The 22950-nt window shown below is 37.3% G+C and overlaps 2 protein-coding genes and 1 long non-coding RNA gene across 7 annotated transcripts; 2 read left to right on the top strand and 1 right to left on the bottom strand.

Moving 5' to 3' along the window:
- The first annotated feature begins 331 nt into the window (after positions 1-331).
- On the top strand, positions 332-3580 carry LOC104610519 (large ribosomal subunit protein bL19cz). 2 transcript variants are annotated; one of them, XM_010277179.3, is made up of 5 exons: positions 332-854; positions 968-1339; positions 1475-1561; positions 1659-1792; positions 3265-3580. In XM_010277179.3, the coding sequence occupies exons 1-5, from the start codon at positions 843-845 to the stop codon at positions 3371-3373; spliced, it is 714 nt and encodes a 237-aa protein (XP_010275481.1). In that variant the 5' UTR covers positions 332-842; the 3' UTR covers positions 3374-3580. The 2 variants fall into 2 exon arrangements, with proteins under 2 accessions (XP_010275481.1, XP_010275480.1); XM_010277178.3 differs by having other exon boundaries at positions 334-866.
- LOC148804362 (uncharacterized) lies at positions 3274-9934 on the bottom strand. Its single transcript, XR_016080925.1, has 2 exons — positions 8781-9934; positions 3274-3471 (listed from the first exon to the last, which is right to left on the bottom strand). It is a non-coding gene; the product is annotated as an uncharacterized LOC148804362 (long non-coding RNA).
- A 196-nt stretch (positions 9935-10130) lies between these two features.
- LOC104610518 (vesicle-associated protein 2-1-like) lies at positions 10131-22748 on the top strand. Of its 4 annotated transcripts, XM_010277176.3 has the most exons (10): positions 10216-10355; positions 10455-10620; positions 10779-10858; positions 12307-12377; positions 12493-12574; positions 12692-12807; positions 12917-13051; positions 13208-13234; positions 21310-21384; positions 22319-22748. In XM_010277176.3, the coding sequence occupies exons 2-10, from the start codon at positions 10613-10615 to the stop codon at positions 22457-22459; spliced, it is 735 nt and encodes a 244-aa protein (XP_010275478.1). In that variant the 5' UTR covers positions 10216-10355; positions 10455-10612; the 3' UTR covers positions 22460-22748. The 4 variants fall into 4 exon arrangements, with proteins under 4 accessions (XP_010275476.1, XP_010275478.1, XP_010275477.1 ...); XM_010277174.3 differs by lacking the exon at positions 10455-10620 and having other exon boundaries at positions 10131-10355; XM_010277175.3 differs by having other exon boundaries at positions 10326-10620.
- The last annotated feature ends 202 nt before the right edge of the window (positions 22749-22950 follow it).

The following is a 22950-nucleotide window of genomic DNA, read 5'->3' as shown; positions in this document are numbered from 1 at the left end:
AGAATTAATCAATTAACTAAACCATAAGGATAGTTTAAGAAATTTACCCTATATAAAATTTAAATAAAGAATTCGAATCCAAAAGGATAAAGTAACATCTCTCGATCTCAAATCGGGTTGTGGCTATCGAATTTCGTTGACAGCCCCATTTTCAGCATGTTTGGATTCAAGAGTCCGGCTCCTTTTAACCAAAGAATGTCTGCCACTACCACGCATGGAAATGTCTAACCAAACTTAAATAGTGCATCCAGAACATCTCCGTATTTATAAATTTTTATTCACGGAAGATATTTTGGAATGGGACCTTCTCCTCACACATGGGCGCCGAACATCTTCCCTGAATAATAACTTAAGGCTGAAAACCTTCAGATGTTTTAGATGCATGATAGAAACGTGCCGTAAAATCGGTGTGAGACGCGCTGTGTGAGGAACAGATCCGAACTCATTGGTGGGTGCTACGGCATAACGGCCAACGGGTTTATCCCGCTGCTATTGCGATTAGCTGCACACTCATGCTCCAACATGTGCTGCAGCATCCGATTGAGAACGAATCAGAAGTGTCGATCGAGCCCACGAACTCAAAGCACGCATTCGGAGCACTCTAGCATTGCAGGTAGCCACATTTTGCCAGATAGGATAAAACGTTGGTGATCAGCGGCTCAGACTCAGCTCCCTCTCCTTCAAAGCGACTCTGAAGTCTGAACAGATAAGGCTCCTGCTTGAGTTGTTTCTGCTGCCTCAAGGTCCATTTCCTTCGCCCATGACTTGAACCCCTCTCTCTCCCTCTCTCTCTCTTTCTCTCCTAACAGAAGCCCTAAATTTCTTTCTTTCCTTATTGAATCATGGGCTCTAAAGTACTTCCTCATGTACTCTTTTCTCTCTCACTCTTCATTTTCTCTTCGTAACTTTTAATTGTTTTTAACTCGATTAGTCTAGTTCCTTATCGAATAATGTTTTGGGTTTATAGGCTGCGGTTTCAGCCCCAAGCACCGTTTTTCCTTGTTCTTCAAAGAAGCTACAGTTCTCTACTGTCTTCATATCTCGTTCCTCTTCTTTCAGCTCCACTCCAATTACGATTTCTAGGGTTTCTTCCAACGGATTTGGCTCGAGAGTTAATCCAATTGTCTCTCAACGAAACAAATTCCCCTTAGTTGTAAAGGCAGAATCTAGTTCCGAGGGGGAAGTTGTTGAAGCTATTGACAATGCTGAAGCGGAGGAAGCCGCCAACTCTGAAGTTCCCGTCGCAGAAGCGGAATCGGAAACCAAGCCCAATGACGCGGCGGAAGCCGAAGCACAACCGCCTAGGAAACCTCGAATCAAGCTTGGGGAGATAATGGGGGTAATTTTCTTGCAACTGGGTTGAGTTTTTTAATAATTTTAATTGTTCTTATTTGTTCATTCGATCGTCTTTTGTACAAGTTAAGAGTTTAGTTGGGTTGTTGAATTCATATTTCATTTGTTCGTGAAAAGCCAGATTTTGAATAAGAGAGCCATCGAGGAATCAGACAAGGAAAGGCCCACGCCAGATATTAGGACTGGAGATGTTGTAGAGATTAAATTGGTAACCCGGAATCTGATTTTCTCTTTAAATCCCTTCTTTTCTCGTCTTTCTTTAGAAAAAAAATGCTTATAATTTTGTATATGTGATCAACCTATAGGAAGTCCCAGAGAATAGGCGTAGGCTGTCTATCTACAAAGGTATTGTGATCTCAAAGCAAAATGCTGGAATTCATACAACAATTCGAATTCGGAGAATTATTGCTGGAATAGGAGTAGAGATTGTCTTCCCTGTGTAAGTATCGTCTCCTGATATTTCTTAATTTTGATCAGGTATTTTGTGTGATTAGAAACAATGAGGAAATTTACAATTTTGAATTACACCCAGATAGTCAAGAACTGGTCATCCTTTTTACCAAAAAATCATGTATGTATCAACACACGCACAAGTCAAAGTAAAAAAGATGTGAAAAGATAAAATCCAAATGTCACTGCATTGCAAGGATATATAGTTCTGTACATAACTTGGATCAATATACATTTAGGCGTTAACTTAATATCAGAGGCCTTATGATTCCATCTTTTCCTAGTATTAAAGAGTTAAGAATTTGCAGGGATAATAAAGCAAAGATCACTTTATGTGTTCTCTAGTTAAGAAGCAAAGCCCATGTTGTTAACAAGGCTTTATTATGCATTCTCAGCTTATTCGTCAAACCAAGTCCTTTGATGCCTAAAAAACTGATAACCAATCAACAGGTATTATAAAAGTGGTAATCAATCAGCTAGTATTCATCAAAATTCGTGGCGGGAGGAGGGGGATCTGATTGGTCAAAGTTCTTCCAGTATCATACCATTTGTAGCATCATAGAATCTGGCTTATAATAATGTCAAATTGAATGCTGGAATACAACTCCCAATTCTGAAATTCTCAAAATGCTTGCAAAACTATGATATTTTCTGTGTTTCTTTTGGAGGGTGGAGGATTTGTGCCTGTCTTAGTCACACAAATCAAGGCAAGGCAATACACTTAATCGATGATATACCATATTTAACTTTGTGGCACTCGGTAGGAAAAATGTTTTTTAGTTTGTAGAACTCTTGTGGCATTCATCTTAATTTCATAATCCATAGGGAAGGTAGAAAACAAAACCTGCATGCAGGGAACACAAAAACAACTAGGTAGATAAAACCTAAAAACATGATTCCATGCTGCTTGTAGATTTTCAGTAGTGATGCTTAGCGAAGGATTTCCACTTCTCCCAAAACTTTTACATAAGCTCTCTGTTTATGCCTAATCTGTTGCAATCTATTCTCTCTTCTGGCTTTCTGGTTCCATTATCCACTTATTATTACTCATTTATTTGTAATGCAATGTCTGTAACATGAATGCCACATTTTCAGGAGCTAGGCATTTTTTTAGCCCCACACGGAAGATGACCCACAAGATAATTGACTTGTTTCATGAACTATAATCATATACTTAATTTGATCTCAATTGGCCAAAAATTCCAATTCAAACTTCAAAGGTGTTTACCCAAAAAATAGGGGACAAAAAAAACTCAAGGGTGAATAAGGATGAAACTGACAAGAACCTAGGAAGATCTAACTGTGGCTACTGTTTCCTTGCTGAAATTGCATACTATATAATAATGTGCCATAATGGTAGTTTGCTTACCTTGTTGAGAATGCATCTTACGTAATTTTCAACTACATTTAGATATCAGGATTCAGGAAGTTGTAAATTCTGGCATGTCTTTATAATTACAGGTACTCACCAAACATCAAGGAGATAAAAGTTGTTAGCCACAGGAAAGTGAGAAGAGCAAGGTTGTACTATCTAAGAGACAAGCTCCCCAGACTTTCAACCTTCAAGTGAAACTCAACATTTGGAAGCTCTTCCCCACTTTCATCTCAACCGTGTATCAGATTTATCTCGTCCTTTGTTGCAAATGCCTGGTCTTGGAGGAAATATTCCTGCAATAATTAACAGTACAATAACTTTGCTAAATACCTTTTACCTTGTTAGATGAAATGGCATGTCATATGAAAATGTTGTATCAAACTAAAAATGGGTTCAATGAGACATTTTCTTATCATCAATAAGATTCAGATTAAATGATGCCACCAAGAAGTGCGAGCAACTAATGGGTGGGATGATAAGAAAAAAAACATCACAGGAGACATAAAATTGAGTCTATCTTGAACTTTAACCCCTCTCTAAGGTTGAGGAAACTCCTTTCTCTTCCTAAGGGCGAATTGTTATTCAATAAGTTTTATTTTAAGAATACAATAAGAATGTAGTGCGTTTTAAATATAATATATGTAAAATCTATTGCAAATATGCATGATATACAAAACGTTTTGTCATAAAACATATTTAAAATAAATTTTCCCATATATTGATTGGTCTTTTTATCTTTGGAATTACAATTTCATGTTGAAATTAAAAGTTTCCATGGCTGAATAAAAATTCCTAACTTCATCAAATATTAAAAATTTTCTAATTTGATTTGAGGGTCATATACTAAAATACTCCTAGTTTCAAGTGAATGCTAAGACCTAGCAAAACACTTCCAGTACTTTGCAACCGCTTTACTTCATGCACCTTGCGTTAGAAACTGTTTGGGAATGGTCTTTTGTTCCAAAAATACTGGTAAAATGTCTCATATCACCTTTTCAGAAGCAAAACCCTCCCTTCACAATATTTTATTCAGTAATAGAAGAAAACAAAATAAATAAAAATTAAAGCAAGAATGAAGATATGGAAGCACGAAGCACATTCATGACTTTGTGGCTCATCAAACCGTGTTGATATGGAAGCACATTCTCTTAATACTGGGATTCTATTTGCAAAATATTGACGGATGAGATCACGTGGCTAATAGGATGGATGAATTGTACAAATAAAGGGTAAAAGACCTCTCTTGACATTTTGACAAATATTAAAACCTCACATCTCATAAAAGACTTAAATCTCCCTTGTTGGGTGATGTAATCGGATAAACACATCCCTCCATTAGCAAATTGAGCGCCCCACAGCCCATTCCAACTGTGTATTGGAAACATCTCCCCCATGATAAGTTGGAGATGTTCCCAATGCACGCTGAGATGTACAAGATAAGTTGGAGATGTTCTTAATGTACGCTGAGATGTGCATGTGGGGCGATAATCACCAATGTGAATTCTCCATTAGCAATCCCTGAAAATTCAATGCAAATTTCTTTAAAGAAAAAAAAAATCCATACTGTGAAAAAGACATGATATCAAAGAATTTTGACTATCAAAACCAAAGTGAATTTTAATGTATACAATTAATATTTTTGAGGCCTGAGCAAATTTCTTAAACTACTCTTGTGGTTTAGTTAATTGATAAATTCTACCTTTACTATTTACTATTTACATACTTAACAAATATTCATCAAATTTTCCATAATATCGAATTTGCCCTCTATTATTCATCAAATTTTCAAAACAAATTTTTTGATGAAAATTTTCAAGAAAACCTACTTTTAAGTCTACTCTGTTTCCATCTCCGCTTCTATAAGAAAGCATGGCTTCCGGAGCAGGTGGTGGTCTCAAAGAAAATGATCTGTTGTCGAGCTTTCCACCCTAGGTCTTGTCTGAAATTTCTGAATGGAGCAACACCCTCTATCAATGGTACCAATATCTTCCCGTATGGGCTGGGACGTACGTTGGTATCCAAAAAATGCAGAAGCCATGAGGAAGAGCTGGTGCTCACTTTTAAATAACCAGAGTGCTCACTTTTCCATATTAAATAATTAATATGGTTTGTTGTGCTTGGTTTTTTGGTACTGCCATTTGCTTACTGGGTAATGCGAACATGCCACCATTGCCACCGGGACAGAGACATAGTCAAAGTAGGGGTCGAGGTGAAATAGTATCCTCTAGGTACGTATACAGTAATAGTTTCAGAGATGGAAAGTTTAGACGTAGAAGCCTTGGTGATTAGGTGGCAACACAAGGGAAAAGAGGAAATCAATTTTCAATCCTGAGATCCTCGCAAACAAAAGTGCCAGTGGCATTAACTTCACTCTAGCGGCGATCGAACATACTCGGATCTCTCCTTCTCCCCTTCTGATGATCTCTTCTTCAAAGGAAAGCTCGTGCCACTCGAGTCCTCCTCTCTCGTCTTGAAATCTTACCAATTTCAGCGCCTTTATGTTAGGCTTTAAGAAACCAAAATCCACGACAATGAAGATGGACTGAGACTTCACTTCTCTATGGGGGCTTTATTTACTTTCAATTTCCACGTCTTCATGTTTTTATGTTGTATCAGTACCCTCTTTTTACCTCTCTTGATCTGAGACTTCACTTCTATATTAACCATCAACAAAGAGGGATTAAATCAACAAGAGACATAAGAAATAAGATATTACAATTAATCCAGAAACTAGTGGTGATGTAGGGTGATTTGGCCTGATCTCGTAATAAGGGGACATGTGGACGTGACTCGACATAAGTGACAACTCGGCATAGCCAGCTCTCTACAAAGTAATACTCCACCACCCCGAACTAAGGTTCTTCGAGCTGAGATCATCTCGAGCTAAGGGCACCTCGGTACCAGGTCGCGACATCAATACATAATTTAGTTTAGTGTACAACCCTTAGCTCAAGAACATTAGTTCGAGATAGAAACCAGTTTGGATATATCGATCTGCCCTCAATACAATCCCGAAAGTCACTCCAACGGTTCCCAAATTTTGCGGGATCACGCCTCGTAACAACTAAGCATTATCTCCCCGTCCGATTCGGGCGGAAGCAATTAACCTTATCAACTGATAACGTTATCTCTAGATAACACGAAAATAGATCCTATCATGGCAATAATCTCAGAACTACTCCGCGAAGCCCACGAGGACTCCATTATATAAAGGCCTCCCTTCAAGGGCCCAAGGTACGTGCAATTACTGCTTACTAGCTCTCTTGCTCTTTAATTACTCTCAGCTCGCACATACTAATTTAAGCATCCGAGCGACCTCGCCGGGTAAGCACCCTCGGGTTCTCTGATTCTTTCTGTGCAGATTCTCCACGTCCGCCGTCTACTAGAAGCCAAATCACCTCCAGCTAGGAGCAGTTAGATTGCGCAGCATCAAGTGGGTTTACCGTTTATACATGATGATGACCACCTTCTCTGGAATCTATGCTTTCTTATAGAGACGGAGACATAGACCAAGATGGAGATGAAGACGAAATGAAGTGGACTTAGAAGTTGTTTTTCTTGCTTTTGACACAAGGGTATTTTAGGAATTTTTAAAGATATATCAATCATGTGATATCACATGCGAATAGAGTGTTACAAAAACTTAAGGGTACTTTAAAGACAATATGTAAACAGTAAGGGTAGAGTTAGTCATTTAACTAAACCATAAGGGTAGTTTAAGAAATTTGCCCTAGATATTATTTAATTGGTTATCACTTTTATGATACCCATCGATTTTGATAACATATTTTTCTAGTATCATAGTAGAACCCTTTGTTTTAACTCAAATTTCTCTTTATGATATTTTTAGCAAGCAAAAATAATATTTAAAAAGAATCCATATCCTTTCTTACTATTATTTTTTGATGGGATGTTGAAGCCATGCTAACCAAGGTGTGAATAGGAGTGTTAATTCGACTAAATTTGGTCCAATCCGATCCAATCCAACGAGTCCATTACAAATGGACTATTTTGAACTAGTCCAATTCAATGTTTGGACCACCCAATCTGTTCAAATTTGTTTTTAATTGAGATTAGTTCTAACTCAAACCTGGTCCATCGACACGTATATTCTTATCTTCTATCAATGGACCAGATATTGGATCAATCCAATATAAATTCATTATGGATGGACCAAGTCCAATCCAATCCAATAAATACTTTGGATCATTAAGTCTGGAATGGTCCAATTCAATATGTCTTGTTGGTCTGTCCAATCCATCCAAATTGATTTTGGTTTGGATAGGATCCAATCCAAAACTGGTCAATTGACAACCCTAGGTGTGAATTGTGTGGACAATGATGATCTATCTGGGAATGGCAACATTTTTGAGTAAATAAAATAAAGTTTGTTTTATCTTTTAAATCTCTTTCAAGTTTAAGACCATAAATAGAAAGAAATTCCATAAAAAATATAGGCTGAAAAAGATTAAGAAGACATTTGGAAAATATTTTTCATGGAATTAAAAAGTTTATGTGCCACTATTTTTTTCAATAGAGATTTCACTATTTTGAAAGTAACATGAATCATAAGGGTGAAAGAAACTTTTTGATGCCTTCAAAAAAAAAGAGTTTTTTGATGATTTGTTAGACATAATTCTGTATAGGAATGGCAATGGGGCAGGGTAGAATGGGAACAAAGAGGCACTCCCCATCCCTACTAGCAGGGACAAGGTTATCCCCTTCTTCATCTCTACAAGGATCCCCATCCCCTAGAGATCCCTACTCCCGTGATGTTTTTATAATATCAACCATTTTGTTTTTATTTTTTATTTTATTTAAAAAAATTAAAAATTAAAATTTATAATCCTATTAAAAAAGATACAAATATATTCAACCATATTTTTTAAAATAGTAATATAGATACATACATGCGGAGATCCTCACGAGGCGGGGAATGCTCCTGCTCTCCCCATCCCTATACTATCCCTACCCATGAGGATAAAAATTTTTCCATCCTTATCCTCACATATGGGTAAATTATATATTACAACCTTCCCTGTAGGATTCATAGTAGTGACAATAATCGTACCTAAACTATTATTTGCAACAAAGACCTCTCTCTCTCTATTGCGTTAAGTTGAATGACAGAATAAATTAATTTACTAAAATACCCATTAAAACGCTTATAAAATAGAAATTGCAACAAAAACATTAAGAAATTTTTATGAAAACTTGAAAATGCAAAAAAAAAAAAGGCAACATGCAATTAATATCAACTAAGCCAATAACCACAGAAATTAAAAAAACCACTAAAATAAATCCCACCACTTGTTTTAGAAAACCATGGGATAATAGAGTTATTTAGAATTTAAAAAATAATAATTAATTATATGAGAATCTTTTTCAAAATTAATTGATAGAATTTAGAAAGGGAATTTTTGTTTCAAATGAAAATTCAGGGGATAATGGCCACTATCCGAAAGTACATATATTCCCTGTCCCAAAGTACATATATTCTCTAATTTATAATTTACCATAAGATAAGGTCAGAAAGAAAAAAAGAAAATAGGGCACTTGTGAAAAAGAAAATATTTTAAATTTGTCAATTCGGGAGATGTACCAATACACAAATGGGATGTGCCGTGGAGTGTTATAAGGCGCCCCACGCTGATCTGAACTCCTCCCGTGCTCGAAGATTTAACTGCCGAGTAGAGACAACCGAGCTCACATCGTCTGCATCAATGTTGCAGAAAATTTTTTGCAACGTAATGAGAAAAGGCCACAACAGTCTCCCTTATTTAATGACAACTTAATAAAGCCAAGACCACGGGGTCTGGATTCCCAAAAAAAAAAAATTAAAATTCTTTTAGTCCTGCCTTCTCCCCCCACTTCACTCTCTCTCCCCCTCCTCCGTTCTCTTTCAACCCAAATACTCCGTTGTCCAAACTATTGCTACTGTAACCGGCGGCAATCTAAGGACCAGCAACATTTCTCACTCTCCCTTCTTTATTATTCTCTCCCCTGCTTCTCTCTCTCTCCCCCCTCCTTCGTTCTCCTTCAACCACCATTATCACCACCCAAAAACCAAAATGATACCATCACCAATGATGACTCAATGTTCTCTCTTAAATTGTACAACATTCACATTAACTGTCCTTTTGTGTTCGTCTTTCTTCACTATCTCTCCCCCTCCTCCGTATCTTCTGGTTTCACTGAAGAAATTCTAAATCGGCCAAAAAAGTAGAAACATCATCCTCAGTATCTTTTGCATAACCTGTAGTTAGGTACAAAGACCCTCTTTGTTTAATTGTCGCCGATTTATTTATTACTTGAGGAGTCAATTAAACTTTTTCCCAAGTTCCTCGTTCCCCATTAAGGGTCCAATTCTCTAACAACTTTGTATAGTTCCCTGAATTCATCATTCCTCTTCTGTACAAAAATATACATATCAAATTAGAAACATCACCTCCATCAACAGATTTTCCTGATTTTTTCAATTCATGTCTGTTAGTCGAGGGAGGGCGGTGATGATCACATTTGACGGAGAATGAAGAAGGGCTTTGCTGGAGGGAGAGAGAAGCAAGGAGAAAAGAATAAAGAAGGAGAGAGAGAGAGAGAGAACGGAAAAAAGAGAACGAAATATTGGGTTGAAGCAGAAGAACGAAGGAGAAAGGGACAGAGAACTAACTACTCTGAGAGAAGCGGGGAGGCAAGTCCGCAAGCCAGAATAAAAATAACTTCAAATTTTTTGGAATACAGATTCCCGTCGTTAACGTGGAATATGAAAAGAGTTTTAACCAATCAAAACTCACCCATGAAATAGGATAAATAACACCATTGACTATCACATTTATGATTCTACTTTAATGGTCAGAAGTTTTTCAGATATCATACATTTTTTAACATGGTCGAACCCTAAATAAGGGAGAGTTGCAGAAAATTTTTCTGCAACGTGGATGCAGACAATGTGAGCTCGAGACAACCTGCATTTTCGAGGCAGACGTGGATGGGTCCCTCCTCCAGGCTGGTACTTAATACCAGTCCCTATAGAATCGGGTGTCAAAAGCTTTGCTGGTCGACACGTGTCCAGTTCCAATTCTCTTCCAAGTTCAAACTCTCTCCTATCGAAGATGCCTCGTCTCTGTCTCTCATCATTTCGTGCTTCAAGCCAGCAAACAATGAATGAACAACCAGGGTGCGCACGATAACCACGTTTTCATCCCCTTCTTTCCCTCTAGTTTGCCTTTTCTAAGCTCCTTTTGTTAAAGAAACCCTAGACTCTTTCGATCCTCAGGTTCTCGCCAACTCTCTCTGATGGAATAGACACCGAAACCGATTTTCGTGGCGAAGCCGTTGAACTTGATTTGGACCGGGCGATCCGTCATTATCGCCGTCACTTCGAGCACTTGTTAACGGCATCTTTTTCTTTTGCTTCTACCCTGAATTTGCATTATGTTTCTGTTTGTTTCTCTCTCTCTCTCTCTCTCTCGTTTTTTGTTTGATGTTTTCGTCTCTGACCATTTTATTCTCTATCTTGACCTCCGGCTGAAATTAGCGGTTTAAGATTTCGGTATTCTCCTATGACAGATTTTATTGGTTGTTTTGAAATTTGATTAAGATTCGAGATCCGTCCGGTGGCAATCATGGGTGGTAGTAGCCAGTTGATCTCTGTTCATCCTGAAGAGCTCAGGTTCCAATGTAAGCAATATTTGTCTCCATTGTTATTGTTGTTTCTGTTTCTTGTTTTTGCAACATTTATATGGATCACGACACAATTCATGGACAACAGTAGGTAGAATGCTTATTGATCAAAGACAGTAGATTGGAAACTTGATATGTACGTGGTTCTGTGTTGTCAAGCACTTATCGGTCATAATGAGTATTTGTAAGCTAGACGGGTTGGATTCCATTAACAGGGACGTCAAGGTATTTTTGCCAAAATTCTATAGAACTAGAAATACTGGTGGGAAGTAGTATCCAACGTTTTCTTTTCAATTGTTACGACAGGGTATATATTTGATTAACTAACAAATCTCAAGAGCATAACAACATAAGCTTTAATAATTTATTGTATGTACATAGAAAAACATGAGAAAAAATGTCAATCAAAACTTCGTGCTGCATCTGCATGGCATCATCCATTCGAGACTCTAATATCATTTTTTTTGTTCCTTTGTCATAGGAACCGTTATTGTGTTTTTTTTTTTTTTTTTTTTGGAAATGAATGAATTAGTTGGTTTCTTGATTTCATATGGTTGCATGAAATGGGAGGAGATGTAGGTGTATATTCTTCTTTTTCCTTTCCCTCCTTTTCTTATCTTTATCTCTTCTCTTGGGGGGGATTGATAAACATGCATCTTTTGCAATATTAGCAATGTCAAACGTTGTGTTCTGTTAGGGATTGCATTGTATTTACTTATTATGTTCTACTTAGTATGTTACGTCACATCACTTATACTAAAGAAAGAACATAAACCTTAGTGTACTAAATATGTGTTCGCCTTAGAAGTGATTTGCATGACGACAGATATGATGCAACTGTAAAAGATTACAATTACAATTACAGGATGTTCTTCTGTGGCTGATTAGGTAACGATCATATCTCCAATCACCTAGATATAAACATGATGCTCAGTTATTTATTTGATGGTCAAAATTTCTTTTTTATGTCTTAATGCCATATCATGTAAGTGATGACTACAAAATCATGCCTATGTTTTTAATAATTCTAGGGGATCACTTAGGTAATCAGTAGGCAATCCACCATCCATGTGGAATCTGCATGGTGCATCCTACACTGCATGGTTCCATCTGGCTGTTGTGATGTGTGTCTTGTGGCAATAACAGAAAGGATAACTAAGATAAAGATGTATATAATTTCAAAGGGTGTGCTTACATTACATGCTTGTCCTGGACTGAATATTAGGGCCTATTTGCATCGTATAGGGGTAAGTGTTGTGTAAAGTAGTTGGTGAAAATATGTTGGCAATAGGCAGATCTTTTCCAATCTGGGAGAACAATGTCTTAGGGTGGTTTCAGATGAAGCATCCCACTCTGAGCCTGTTCTTTTTTTGTTCTTTAGTTCTATTGAGACTTTTTCTAGGGAGGGTTTCTAGACTGATAACTTGTGACATTCACATGAGCAGTTGAGCTGGAAAAACAAAGCTATTGTGATCTCAAGGTAGCGAACAACAGTGAGCACCATGTTGCCTTCAAGGTACTTCAGCAAGATTATGCACATGTATAAAGCAAACTACTAAATTATTTGGAGAGCACAGTAATGTAGAATTGATTTCTTTTCTGTCTCTTTTCTTCCCTTTTGTGTTGTTTAGGTTAAAACCACTTCACCCAAGAAGTACTTTGTGCGGCCAAATACTGGTGTTGTTCAACCTTGGGATTCATGTGTCATAACAGGTACTACTCTCTATTTGTCACATTCTTTCTATTCTCTACTTATCCAATATTGTTCCTTAATATTTCTTCTCATAATATCAATTTCATAATAACCTTCTTTTTCATTGGCACCTCTAGTCACCTTGCAAGCACAACGAGAATATCCTCCAGATATGCAATGCAAGGACAAATTTCTCCTACAGAGTACAATAGTGCCTCCAAATACTGATGTTGATGAGATCCCTCAAGATGCTGTAAGATTGCTTACTTGGACAACAATTCTCTTGAATAGATGGATGAAATCTTTACTTTTAAGTTTGATTCTTCAAAACTAGAAATTATGATGATTATTATTATGCCCAGTTCAATAAAGATGGTGAAAAGACAATAGAGGAATTCAAGCTTAGGGTAGTATATACCTCTCCTGCGGGTCATGGGAACTCTGAAGATGAGTCATCACTCACAGTGAGCTCCAAGCAGAGCCACAGCAACAACCATGTGAGGTTCTCTGACTTTTTTCCTTTTCCATGTTGCCCATTTAATAGATTTCTGGTAAATTATTTATCACTTTCAAGTTTGTGATCCCTTAATTATGTTCTCATTCTTTGGCTAAATTTTTCTATGGCATAACTTTGTGACTTTTATTAACTGCAGATACTTAGAAACTCAAGTATTGATGATGTAAGTAGCACTTTCTGTTATTTCTGATGTCTCTTCATTTCTTTGTTTACCTGCAATTGTTCAAAATTTAAAGAGATTTCATGTATTCTGCTTTTATTGTTGAGGCAAGCTCTCCCTCTCTTTTGATGAAATTTACCATTTATAAAAGAGGGTATCCTTTCTGATGAGAAATGGTTGATGACCAAATTAACTGGAATGAGTTTCTCACTTTCTTGAGTTCCATATGGATACAATTTAAACAAAATCTGACTTCGCAACCTCAGAAAACTGAATAAACTGAAGAATATTGTTTCCTTTCTTTTAATTCTTCTTTTTCTCTTTTACATACAGATGATCTTTCCAAATTTCCAGTAAAATGTGATGCCCATTTACCTTGTGCCTGCATTCATGTGATTTGAAAATAGTGATATTTGAGATTATTTTTTTTTCATTTATTGAAAGTATTAGTTAACTGTAATGTGTGCCCATTTTGCTATCTATCTATGAAAATAAATTATGCCAACTGTTTCAAAATGTTGACTCATGCATATAGTTGATCCTTGTGTCAAGGCCCTTTGATTTATCCTTTTTCTTTTGCAATCTTTCATGGATAAAACTGAGTTAATGATGGGCTCTTTTTTATCCATTTCAGCATTTCTAATTTATGATTTAATATATAATCCCCAATACATCTTTCCAATAAAGTCCAGTTTATCAAGAGATGTTCTTCTAACTTGACCATGTGTTAAGTCCTTAAATTTGCTGGACTGGGAGCAGGTTATTAAGATACTCCCAGTCACAGCTTAAAAAATAATAACAATAAAGAAGAAAAAAGGGCTTTCTTAATAAAGAAAGGGGCCTACAGTCTAGTTTAGTGAATAACAGACCCCAAGTTATTTGGGCTTATTTGTAATACAATAAGCATTTAATGGGCCTGCAGTAGAGCCCATTTAGTGGAACAGCAGGCCCTAAATCCATTTTGATTAATTAATTGTGAGGTGTCGCACTTATTTATGAGGGGATGCCACTTGTCCTATTCTAACAAGAGGATTGTTTTCCCTCCTCTAACCATTTTAAGTGGGGGGACACATGTCACCCTAGGGAGAAGGATTTATTTTCCCTCCTTTAACCACTTGAAGTGGGGGGGCACATTGTTGGAAAGGGATGACGAGGATTATTCCTTGTGGAATCCGAGTCAGAATCTTTCCTGTTTTTTTAGTTATTTATTTTCTTATTTAGGTTGTGATTATTTTCCATTTTTAGGCTATGATTTAGCTTCCTTTTTTACTTTAGGCTAAATTAGTGGGTTAGTTTCCAAGAATAGCTCCTAGATTGATTCTTAGAAGTTGTATATATTTGTACAAATCTTCTCAATGAAATTAGAACAAAAATCTTCAAATATTTGTTTCTGTTTTCATGGTATCAGAGCCTGCAACGATGTCTGGAACGAGCAATTCTTTATCAACAGTGGACTCGACAGCAATTGATTCAACCATGAATGCATCGAGATCCCTTGGAACCTCCTTCACCACCTCTGACATAAGCCATTCTTTGCAAATTACCCAACACAAATTAAATGGGTCCAATTTTTGTGAATGGTTTCAATCCGTTTTGTTAGTGATTCGAGGAAAAGGAAAAGTGGGTTACCTTACTAGTGAAATCCCTCCTCCAGCGAGCAGTGATGCGAGTTACAAGACATGGGAAGCTGAAAATTCCATTGTCATGGTGTGGTTAATCAATTCCATGGAGCCGCAAATAGGATGCACGTATATGTTTTACAAGAATGCTCACGAAATATGGAAGGTTGTTCAAGAGATGTACTCGGATCTTGGAAACACGTCTCAGTGTTTTGAAATTCATTCTCTCCTACGGAACATAAAGAAGGGATCAATGTCAGTAGCAGAGTACTACAACAGGCTGATTGATCTATGGCAAGAAATGGATTTGTTTTATACAATTCCATGGAAGTGTACTGATGATGGAGTATTGTACAATCAAGTCCTTGAGAAAGATCGAGTATTTGATTTTCTTCAAGGACTTAATAAAGACCTGGATGAAGTACGAGGTTGTATTCTTGGAATCAAACCCCTTCACTTCATGAGGTGTTCTTTGAGGTTCGATGAGAAGAAAGCAGGAGGAAAATCATGCTGAACCCATCCTCACACGGAATCCTAGAGGAACAATCTCAAGGATTTGCACTTGCATCTACTCGGTCTCAACCTCAGAAGAAAAAAAAACCACCAGTGGTGTGAACACTGCAAAAAGTCGTATCACACAAAGGAGACTTGCTAGGACATTCATGGAAAACCTCCAGATTGGAAACCACGGAATCAGAGGAAAGGCAACCCTTCAGCTCATGTAGCCGAATCTACTGAGACAAAGAAACCTAACACATCAGCTTTCACACCGAAACAAATGGAGATTTTAAGGTCTCTTCTTCACCAACAACAGATTTCTGAGGCATCAAGTTCTACACCTACAGCAGCAATTGCACAACGAGGTAATATCATCATCTCTATTATCATGAAAAGATGATCCCAATGACTGGATTGTTGACACCGGTGCATCAGATCATATGACAGGACATCATACAACTTTTTTGAATTATAAAAAATGTGATGGTGAGATAAAAGTCTCAGTGGCAAATGGGAATACAATAATTGTGACTGGAGTTGGAGATGTTTTTTACCAAGGACTTTATTTGAAATTTGTTCTACATGTTCCGAGTTTAAGATATAATCTCCTTTTTGTTAGTAAGTTAACTAAGGATCAAAATTGTAAAGTAACATTTCTTTGTGATCGTTGTATTTTTCAGGATCCGTCTTCGAGGAAGATGATTGGCAATGCTGAAGAACGACATGGTCTCTACTATCTCACTGATTCTTCTCTAAGGCCAAAACCACATCTATCTCTTTTTGCGTCTAGTTCGTTGAATTCAGATGTAATTCTATGGCACAAACGCTTAGGACATCCTAGTTTTCAATATTTGAAACATTTGTATCCAAACTTATTTCTCAATAAAGATCCTTCTTCTTTCCATTGTGAGTCATGTATTCTTGCGAAATAGTCCAAAAAAAATTATCCTATTCACAATTACAAACCTTCCAAACCGTTCCATCTTGTTTACAGTGATATTTGGGGAGCATCACGGGTTGTGGATTTAACATGCAAGAGATGGTTCATCACCTTCATAGATGACCATACTCGTGCTTGCTGGGTCTATCTCTTGAAGAACAAATCTGATGCCAGGAATGTGTTTCAACAGTTCCATAAAATGATAAAGAATGTGTTCCAATGCAACATTCACATACTCTACACAAATAATGGAGTACTTTGCACAGATTCTTGGAGATTACCTCATTTAGAATGGCATATTTCATCAAAGCTCATGTACATCTACCCCACAACAAAATGGGGTTGCAGAACGAAAAAATCGTCATTTGTTGGAGGTAGCTCGATCACTCATGTTTGCTAGTGTTGTTCCACATCATTTTTGGGGAGAATTTGTATTAACTGCTGCCTATTTAATCAATAGACTTCCATCAAAACCCCTCAAATTTCGTACACCAGTCAGTTGTCTCCAAAAAGAATTCCCTTGTATTCGTTTACTCAACTCTCTCCCACCAAAAATATTCAGGTGTTCTGTGTTTGTTCATAACACCAGTCCTACTTGGGGAAAATTTGATCCAAAGGCCATCAAATGTATCTTCATAGGATACTCTCCCACTAAAAAAGGATATAAATGTTACAATCCTGTCACAAAAAAAATCTATATATCCTATGATGTTACATTCCTGGAAGATCAATCATTTTATTCCCATGATTCTCTTCAGGGGGAGAAATTAATTGAAGATAATCATTGTGATCCTTTGATATCTCTTCCTGTGTCTTTGCCCCAGTCTCCATCAGTGTCCACTTTACCATCCTTTGAGTCTCCACCATTACCCCTACCAGATACAACCACAGGTCTCGGTCAAGGGGGAGAATCAGTCCAACAAAGTGAACTAATTGTTTACTCAAGGAGGCCCCGTGTTACTCAGCAAAACTAATCATCGGAACCTATGGCGGATTCACCACAAGATTCACAAAGAGGTGTTGTTACAATTGATGATCTTGATGTTCCCATTGCTACAAGAAAGGGGGTAAGATTTTGTACTCAACATCCGATTTCAAATCATTTGTCATATTGTCGTTTATCTAACACTCACAGGGCATTTGTATCTCAACTTGATAATGTAACAATTCCTGCAAATATATATGATGCCTTGAGAGATTCAAAATGGAAGGTTGTTGTTTTGGAAGAGCCTAAATGACAATAATACATGGGAAGTTGGAAGAGAAAATAGAGAGATACAAGGCGCGTTTGGTTGCTCAAGGGTATACGCAAACATACGGGCTTGACTACGAAGAAACTTTTGCACCAGTTGCAAAATTGAACTCTATACGGGTTCTCTTGTCTATGGCAGCCAACTTGGATTGGGAATTGCACCAAATGGATGTTTCAAATGCTTTCCTGAATGGAACTCTTGATGAAGAAGTCTACATGAAGCTGCCTCCTGGCTTCGAAGACAAAGAAAAACCAGGATCAGTGTGTAAATTGAAGAAGTCTCTGTATGGGTTAAAACAATCTCCTAGGGCATGGTTCACTCGATTCAGCATAGTTATGAAAAGATTTGGATACACACAAGGACGAGCAGATCACACCCTATTCAAAAACAGTCAAGGGATGGAAAAAAATCAATCTTGATTGTGTATGTTGATGATATGATAATCACGGGTGATGACAATGATGAGATTACGAATCTCAAGGGCCTACTACAATCTGAGTTCAAAGTTAAGGATCTTGGAAAACTTCAGTATTTCCTTGTGATGGAAATTGCTAGAAGCAAAATTGGTATTTTCATTTCTCAAAGAAATGCATCCTAGATCTGTTGAAGGAAACCGGGAAGCTTGGTTGTCGTCCAGCTAGCACTCCACTGAAGAAGAATTGGAAGCATAAGATCTCTGAGAATGATCCTCCAGCTAACAAAGAGAGATATCAACGTCTTGTGGGAAAAATAATCTATCTATCACTTACTAGGCCCGATATTGCCTATAGTGTTAGCATAGTTGGTCAGTTTATGCATGCTCCAACCGAGAGACATCAGTGTGTTGTTGATCAGATCCTTAGATATTTGAAAGGAACTCCTGGCAAGGGTATATTGTTCAAGAAAAGTGATAATCGATTAGTTGAGGGATTTGCAAATGCTGATTGGGCTGGTTCGGTTGAGGATAGTCTACTACAGGATATTGTACAAAGGTTTGGGGGAATGTTGTTACATGGCGAAGTAAGAAGCAAACTGTTGTGTCCAGAAGTAGTGCAGAAGCAGAATACAGGGCAATTGCACAAGGGATTTGTGAGTTAATATGGTTTGAACGACTACTGTCAGACTTAAATGTTCCACTTAATAGTCCAATGAAACGGTATAGTGACAGTAAGTCAGCAATAGCAATTGTACACAACCCTATTCAACATAATCGAATGAAGCATGTTCGCATTGACAAAAATTTCATCAAATCAGAGATCGAAAGTGGAAAAAATTGTCTATCCTATGTGCCATCTAGATCACAGGAAGTAGACATCCTCACTAAACCATTACTTAGGGTTGGGTTTGAGACAAATGTATCCAAACTGGGAATGATTGATATACATTCACCAGCTTGAGGGGGAGTGTTGGAAAGGGATGACGAGGAGTATTCCTTGTGGAATCCGAGTCAGAATCTTTCCTGTTTTTTTAGTTATTTATTTTCTTATTTAGGCTGTGATTATTTTCCTTTTTTTCTTTAGGCTAAATTAGTGGGTTAGTTTCCTAGAATAGCTCCTAGATTGATTCTTAGAAGTTGTATATATTTGTACAGATCTTCTCAATGAAATTAGAACAGAAATCTTCAAACATTTGTTTTTGTTTTCACACATGTCACCCTAGGGAGAAGGATTTATTTTCCCTCATCCAACCAGTTGAAGTGGGGGGACACATGTCACCCTAAGGGAGAGAGTTATTTTCCCTCCTTTAACCACTTGAAGTGGGGGAATACATGACACCCTAAGGGAGAGAGAATTATTTTCCCTCATTTAACCACTTGAAGTGGGGGGACACATGTCACCCTAAGGGAGAGAGTTATTTTCCCTCCTTTAACCACTTGAAGTGGGGGGGACACTTGTCACCTTAGGAAGGAAGAGTTTTCTTTTCCCTCCTTGACCCATTTTAAGTGGGGTGACACTTGGCACTCTAAAAAGAGAGGAGTGGGGAGTTATTTAACCACCTCCCTCCTCTATATAAACCCCCTCTCCTACAAGGAGAAGGGGGCTAATGCCTTTTTTGTTGGCTAATGCCTTTTTGTTGGCTTTTACTAATTGATTTGCAGGATTTCTAGCATTAAGAAACAAGTCGGAAGAGAAAAGAGAAGAAGATTGGTGTGGAGAGCATAAAAGAAAAAAGAAGAAGAAGGTAGGGAATCTTGTGTTCTTCCTACACCTTTTCAATATGATACTCCTTGTGCTTCTCACATGAGATGGAAGCCCATATTCTATCAATTCCTCTCACTCCTTTCTTTCTTCCTTTTATTTTTCTTTTCTTCCTTATTTCATATTGAAATACATGTAAGGAGACAACCATCTACAGCCTTGTTCATGAAACTTGGCTGATTATATGGTTCCTTACAACCTACTAACCTATGTGTGAGGGGGAAAACCATCTACAGCCTTATTCATGAAACTTGGCTGATTATGATTCCTCACAACATGATAATGCACACAACCACAATTTAAAGGCCATTTGTAGCCTTATTGATGAAACATGCTTTTTATGATACCTATTTACTTGTTATGCATACAATATTTGTTTCTTTATATGTTGGTTTTCTCTCAAATAAAGAGGGAATATATACCAAATTTTTCAAAGGAAAATTCTGTAGAAAATTCATACTTAGTTTAGTCTTTATTCATTGGTACTTCTGAATCAGAATCAAAAGGTTTTCTCTGCCCTAGCAGAGATGTAATTAAGGGAATATCTATGTGATTTCCCGAATGGGGCTTATGAAAATAACAAAAAAAAAGCCAGTTATTAGTCTAAATGGGTGAATTATGTTATGTGAGAAATTATACTAAAAACTTTCCACTAACACCATGCCTCAAGAAGAATCTTTTCAAGATACAACAGCTTGGGCAACATGGACAAAGTGAAATTTATGGAAGGGGCATGGCCAAGTTAGCACCCACTTTTATCAATTTTCGCGTGGGCGTATTTGCATCTCAAAACAGATCTTTATTCATATTGATTAAGTTATAGTACTACCTGATGGGAATGCTTAAATTGGATCAACTCTCCATTATCTTATACCATTTGTTGTGAAGTCTGAGTTCAACTTATTTTTTCTTTCATTTCTCTCTCTCTCTCTCTCTCTCTCTCTCAACATTGACAAAGTGAAAAGCTAAATTTATGGAAGGGGCATGACCAATCATGTGGGCCTATCTCAAGACTCAAGTGATAGTACTACCAAATGAGAATGCTTCAATTCGAACAACCTTCCCCCTGTTATTACACTTTGTGCCTTGTCTTCCATTCTATTATCTGCTGCCCAATGGGAAACAAGAAAGTGCTATTAAACTTTCCAATTAGAACCCAACATCCCATCTATCCCATCTTCAGTTAAGGAGAAGCACACTTTTAACTTCCCCAATGAAGTAGATGCAATAAATGTCACCAGTTGTCATCTGTCCAAAGAAATCACTTCTGCCTGAACACTACTGAACATTGAGATTTTACTCTCATACAGTTAATTTTCTTCAATATGATGGATGTATGTAAACAAATTTTCTTGTTATCATGTCTGCCTGCAAAATTTATAATTATATTGCCAAGTTGTCTTTTTTTTTTTTTGTCTTATCTGTGTATTTCAATGTCTAGGCAGCAGAAACAGCTTATAATATTTAGTTATATCTGAAGCTTCTTTACTATTATGCATATATGAAGCAGATGCTTTATGCATTCACTGCAAGCTCATTTAGGTGATCTAGGTTATTCATGTGGTATTGTTTAATTCTTTTCTACATGTAGATTCGCACAGTGCAGCGCCTGAAGGAGGAGAGAGACTTGGCTATTCAACAAACTCAGCAGTTGCAAAGGGAATTGGTATTTTACTATTTATGCATTATATATTCTTTTGTTCTTTTTGTGTCAAGAGTTTGATGAAGTACAAGATTGCATAGATTGAAGCTGAAGGCTCTGATGTGTATAATTTGTCAAATTTAATCTTCAATCATCTGGAAATAGTATAAGCACCCTAGCCAGGCTAGATTGCAATGGGTTTCATCAATGTTTAGAATATGATGATTCAACAGACTCACAAGCTTGACTCCCTTTTGTAGGACTAGATTACTTTTCTCACTGTTCGGAACATAACATTATATATGTAGATGTACTTGCCTAGAGAGTTCAGTGCTAAGTGATGCTGCATCTGGCTAATCAAACATCAATTTTGATTGGTATTTGGCGGATCACTCATAACCATGTCTGGAAACATTAGCAACATGGTTGATTTTAATTGGCCTGATGCAGCCTAGGATGAAGTTTCATTGTAGTGGAACTGTCAACTGTGGAAGTGAACTCTTGCATACAGAGCAATGATTTCAACCCCTCATTGATCTGGCGGTTGGATCAGTCAACCCGTTACCCGGCTAGGAATCTAGATCTGTTTACCCCTTGAACCATTTGTCAATATAAAATGTTGATTGAGTCAATAACATGGTGACCAAGCCAGTTGAACCATCGAACCACCGAACCTGGTAAATGGGTAACAGTTACACATTAAACCTTGTTTTTAATCATAAAACACCATTTATTTTCGAGAAACTTTCATCTAATTCCTAAAAACCCAATATCCGTCTAAGTCCTTTTTTTTCATTGCAAATTTCTGTATTTTCTCTATATTTTTAATCAATATCATCACTAATAACAATAATTCTTATTAGCTGCACTTATTTTTTTTCTATATGATGGTTAAAAAAACAGATGTGACGTGATGTACCACAAAATGACTATGCTCTTCCCTTTCTGCCTTGTTTAGGATTTGATGAGGAGACGTATGAACCGCAGAAGTGATCCCGGCTTCTCCCTAGCATTTGCTGCTTGCGTGGGGCTCATTGGAATCGTGGTTGGCCTAATCTTCAGACTTGTATTCTCCGTACCATCTGACATTGACAAATAGTTTGACAATCTTCAGGATATTTGGAGATATGCTTCTTGCGCCGATCATGTAACATTTCATTTTCTGTCAAATGGAAATTTGTTCACTTTGGCCTGTTCATTATTATATTTGATTGCATTTGGTCAAGTGTCTCGCTGCCGCATGTGCATGCCACTGCATTGTGGTTGCATCACATGGAACAGGAATTCGTTAGTAATTTCACGTTTGTAAATTGTAATTGCAGGTGGCCGCCCCTCCACCTGAAATAAATTTGGGGGACAGAAACAAATTGCAAAGAAAACTTCGAACCCGGATCTTCTGCACTTTGTGCACTTCATTCAGTGAGAGGTGCCCCCCCCCCCCCATTCACAAAATGAATGGAAAGTACGCAACTGCTGTAAAAAAAACGCAGAAGATCCCAACTCGAAAACTTCAATGTAAAATGTAATGTAATGCAACACTGTCACAGACGGAATATAAAATTAGAAATGCAAGATAAAAAGCGCAGCAGA

Source organism: Nelumbo nucifera, chromosome 1 (assembly GCF_055504915.1).
Source record: "Nelumbo nucifera cultivar China Antique chromosome 1, China Antique-T2T, whole genome shotgun sequence".
NCBI classification, from domain to species: domain Eukaryota; kingdom Viridiplantae; phylum Streptophyta; class Magnoliopsida; order Proteales; family Nelumbonaceae; genus Nelumbo; species Nelumbo nucifera.
The sequence above is the reverse complement of the archived record's forward strand: the minus strand, read 5'-3'. Positions and strand labels throughout refer to the sequence as shown.

Excerpts from the sequence above, each read along its gene's own strand:
- LOC104610519 (XM_010277178.3), top strand. The coding sequence starts at position 843 with ATGGGCTCTAAAGTACTTCCTCAT. Across the intron at positions 867-967 it reads GCTCTAAAGTACTTCCTCAT|GCTGCGGTTTCAGCCCCAAG; the intron begins GTACTCTTTTCT and ends TTGGGTTTATAG. Across the intron at positions 1,340-1,474 it reads AGCTTGGGGAGATAATGGGG|ATTTTGAATAAGAGAGCCAT; the intron begins GTAATTTTCTTG and ends GTGAAAAGCCAG.
- LOC104610518 (XM_010277174.3), top strand. The coding sequence starts at position 10,291 with ATGCCTCGTCTCTGTCTCTCATCATTTCGTGCTTCAAGCCAGCAAACA. Across the intron at positions 12,378-12,492 it reads AGCACCATGTTGCCTTCAAG|GTTAAAACCACTTCACCCAA; the intron begins GTACTTCAGCAA and ends TGTGTTGTTTAG. Across the intron at positions 21,385-22,318 it reads AGCAGTTGCAAAGGGAATTG|GATTTGATGAGGAGACGTAT; the intron begins GTATTTTACTAT and ends TGCCTTGTTTAG.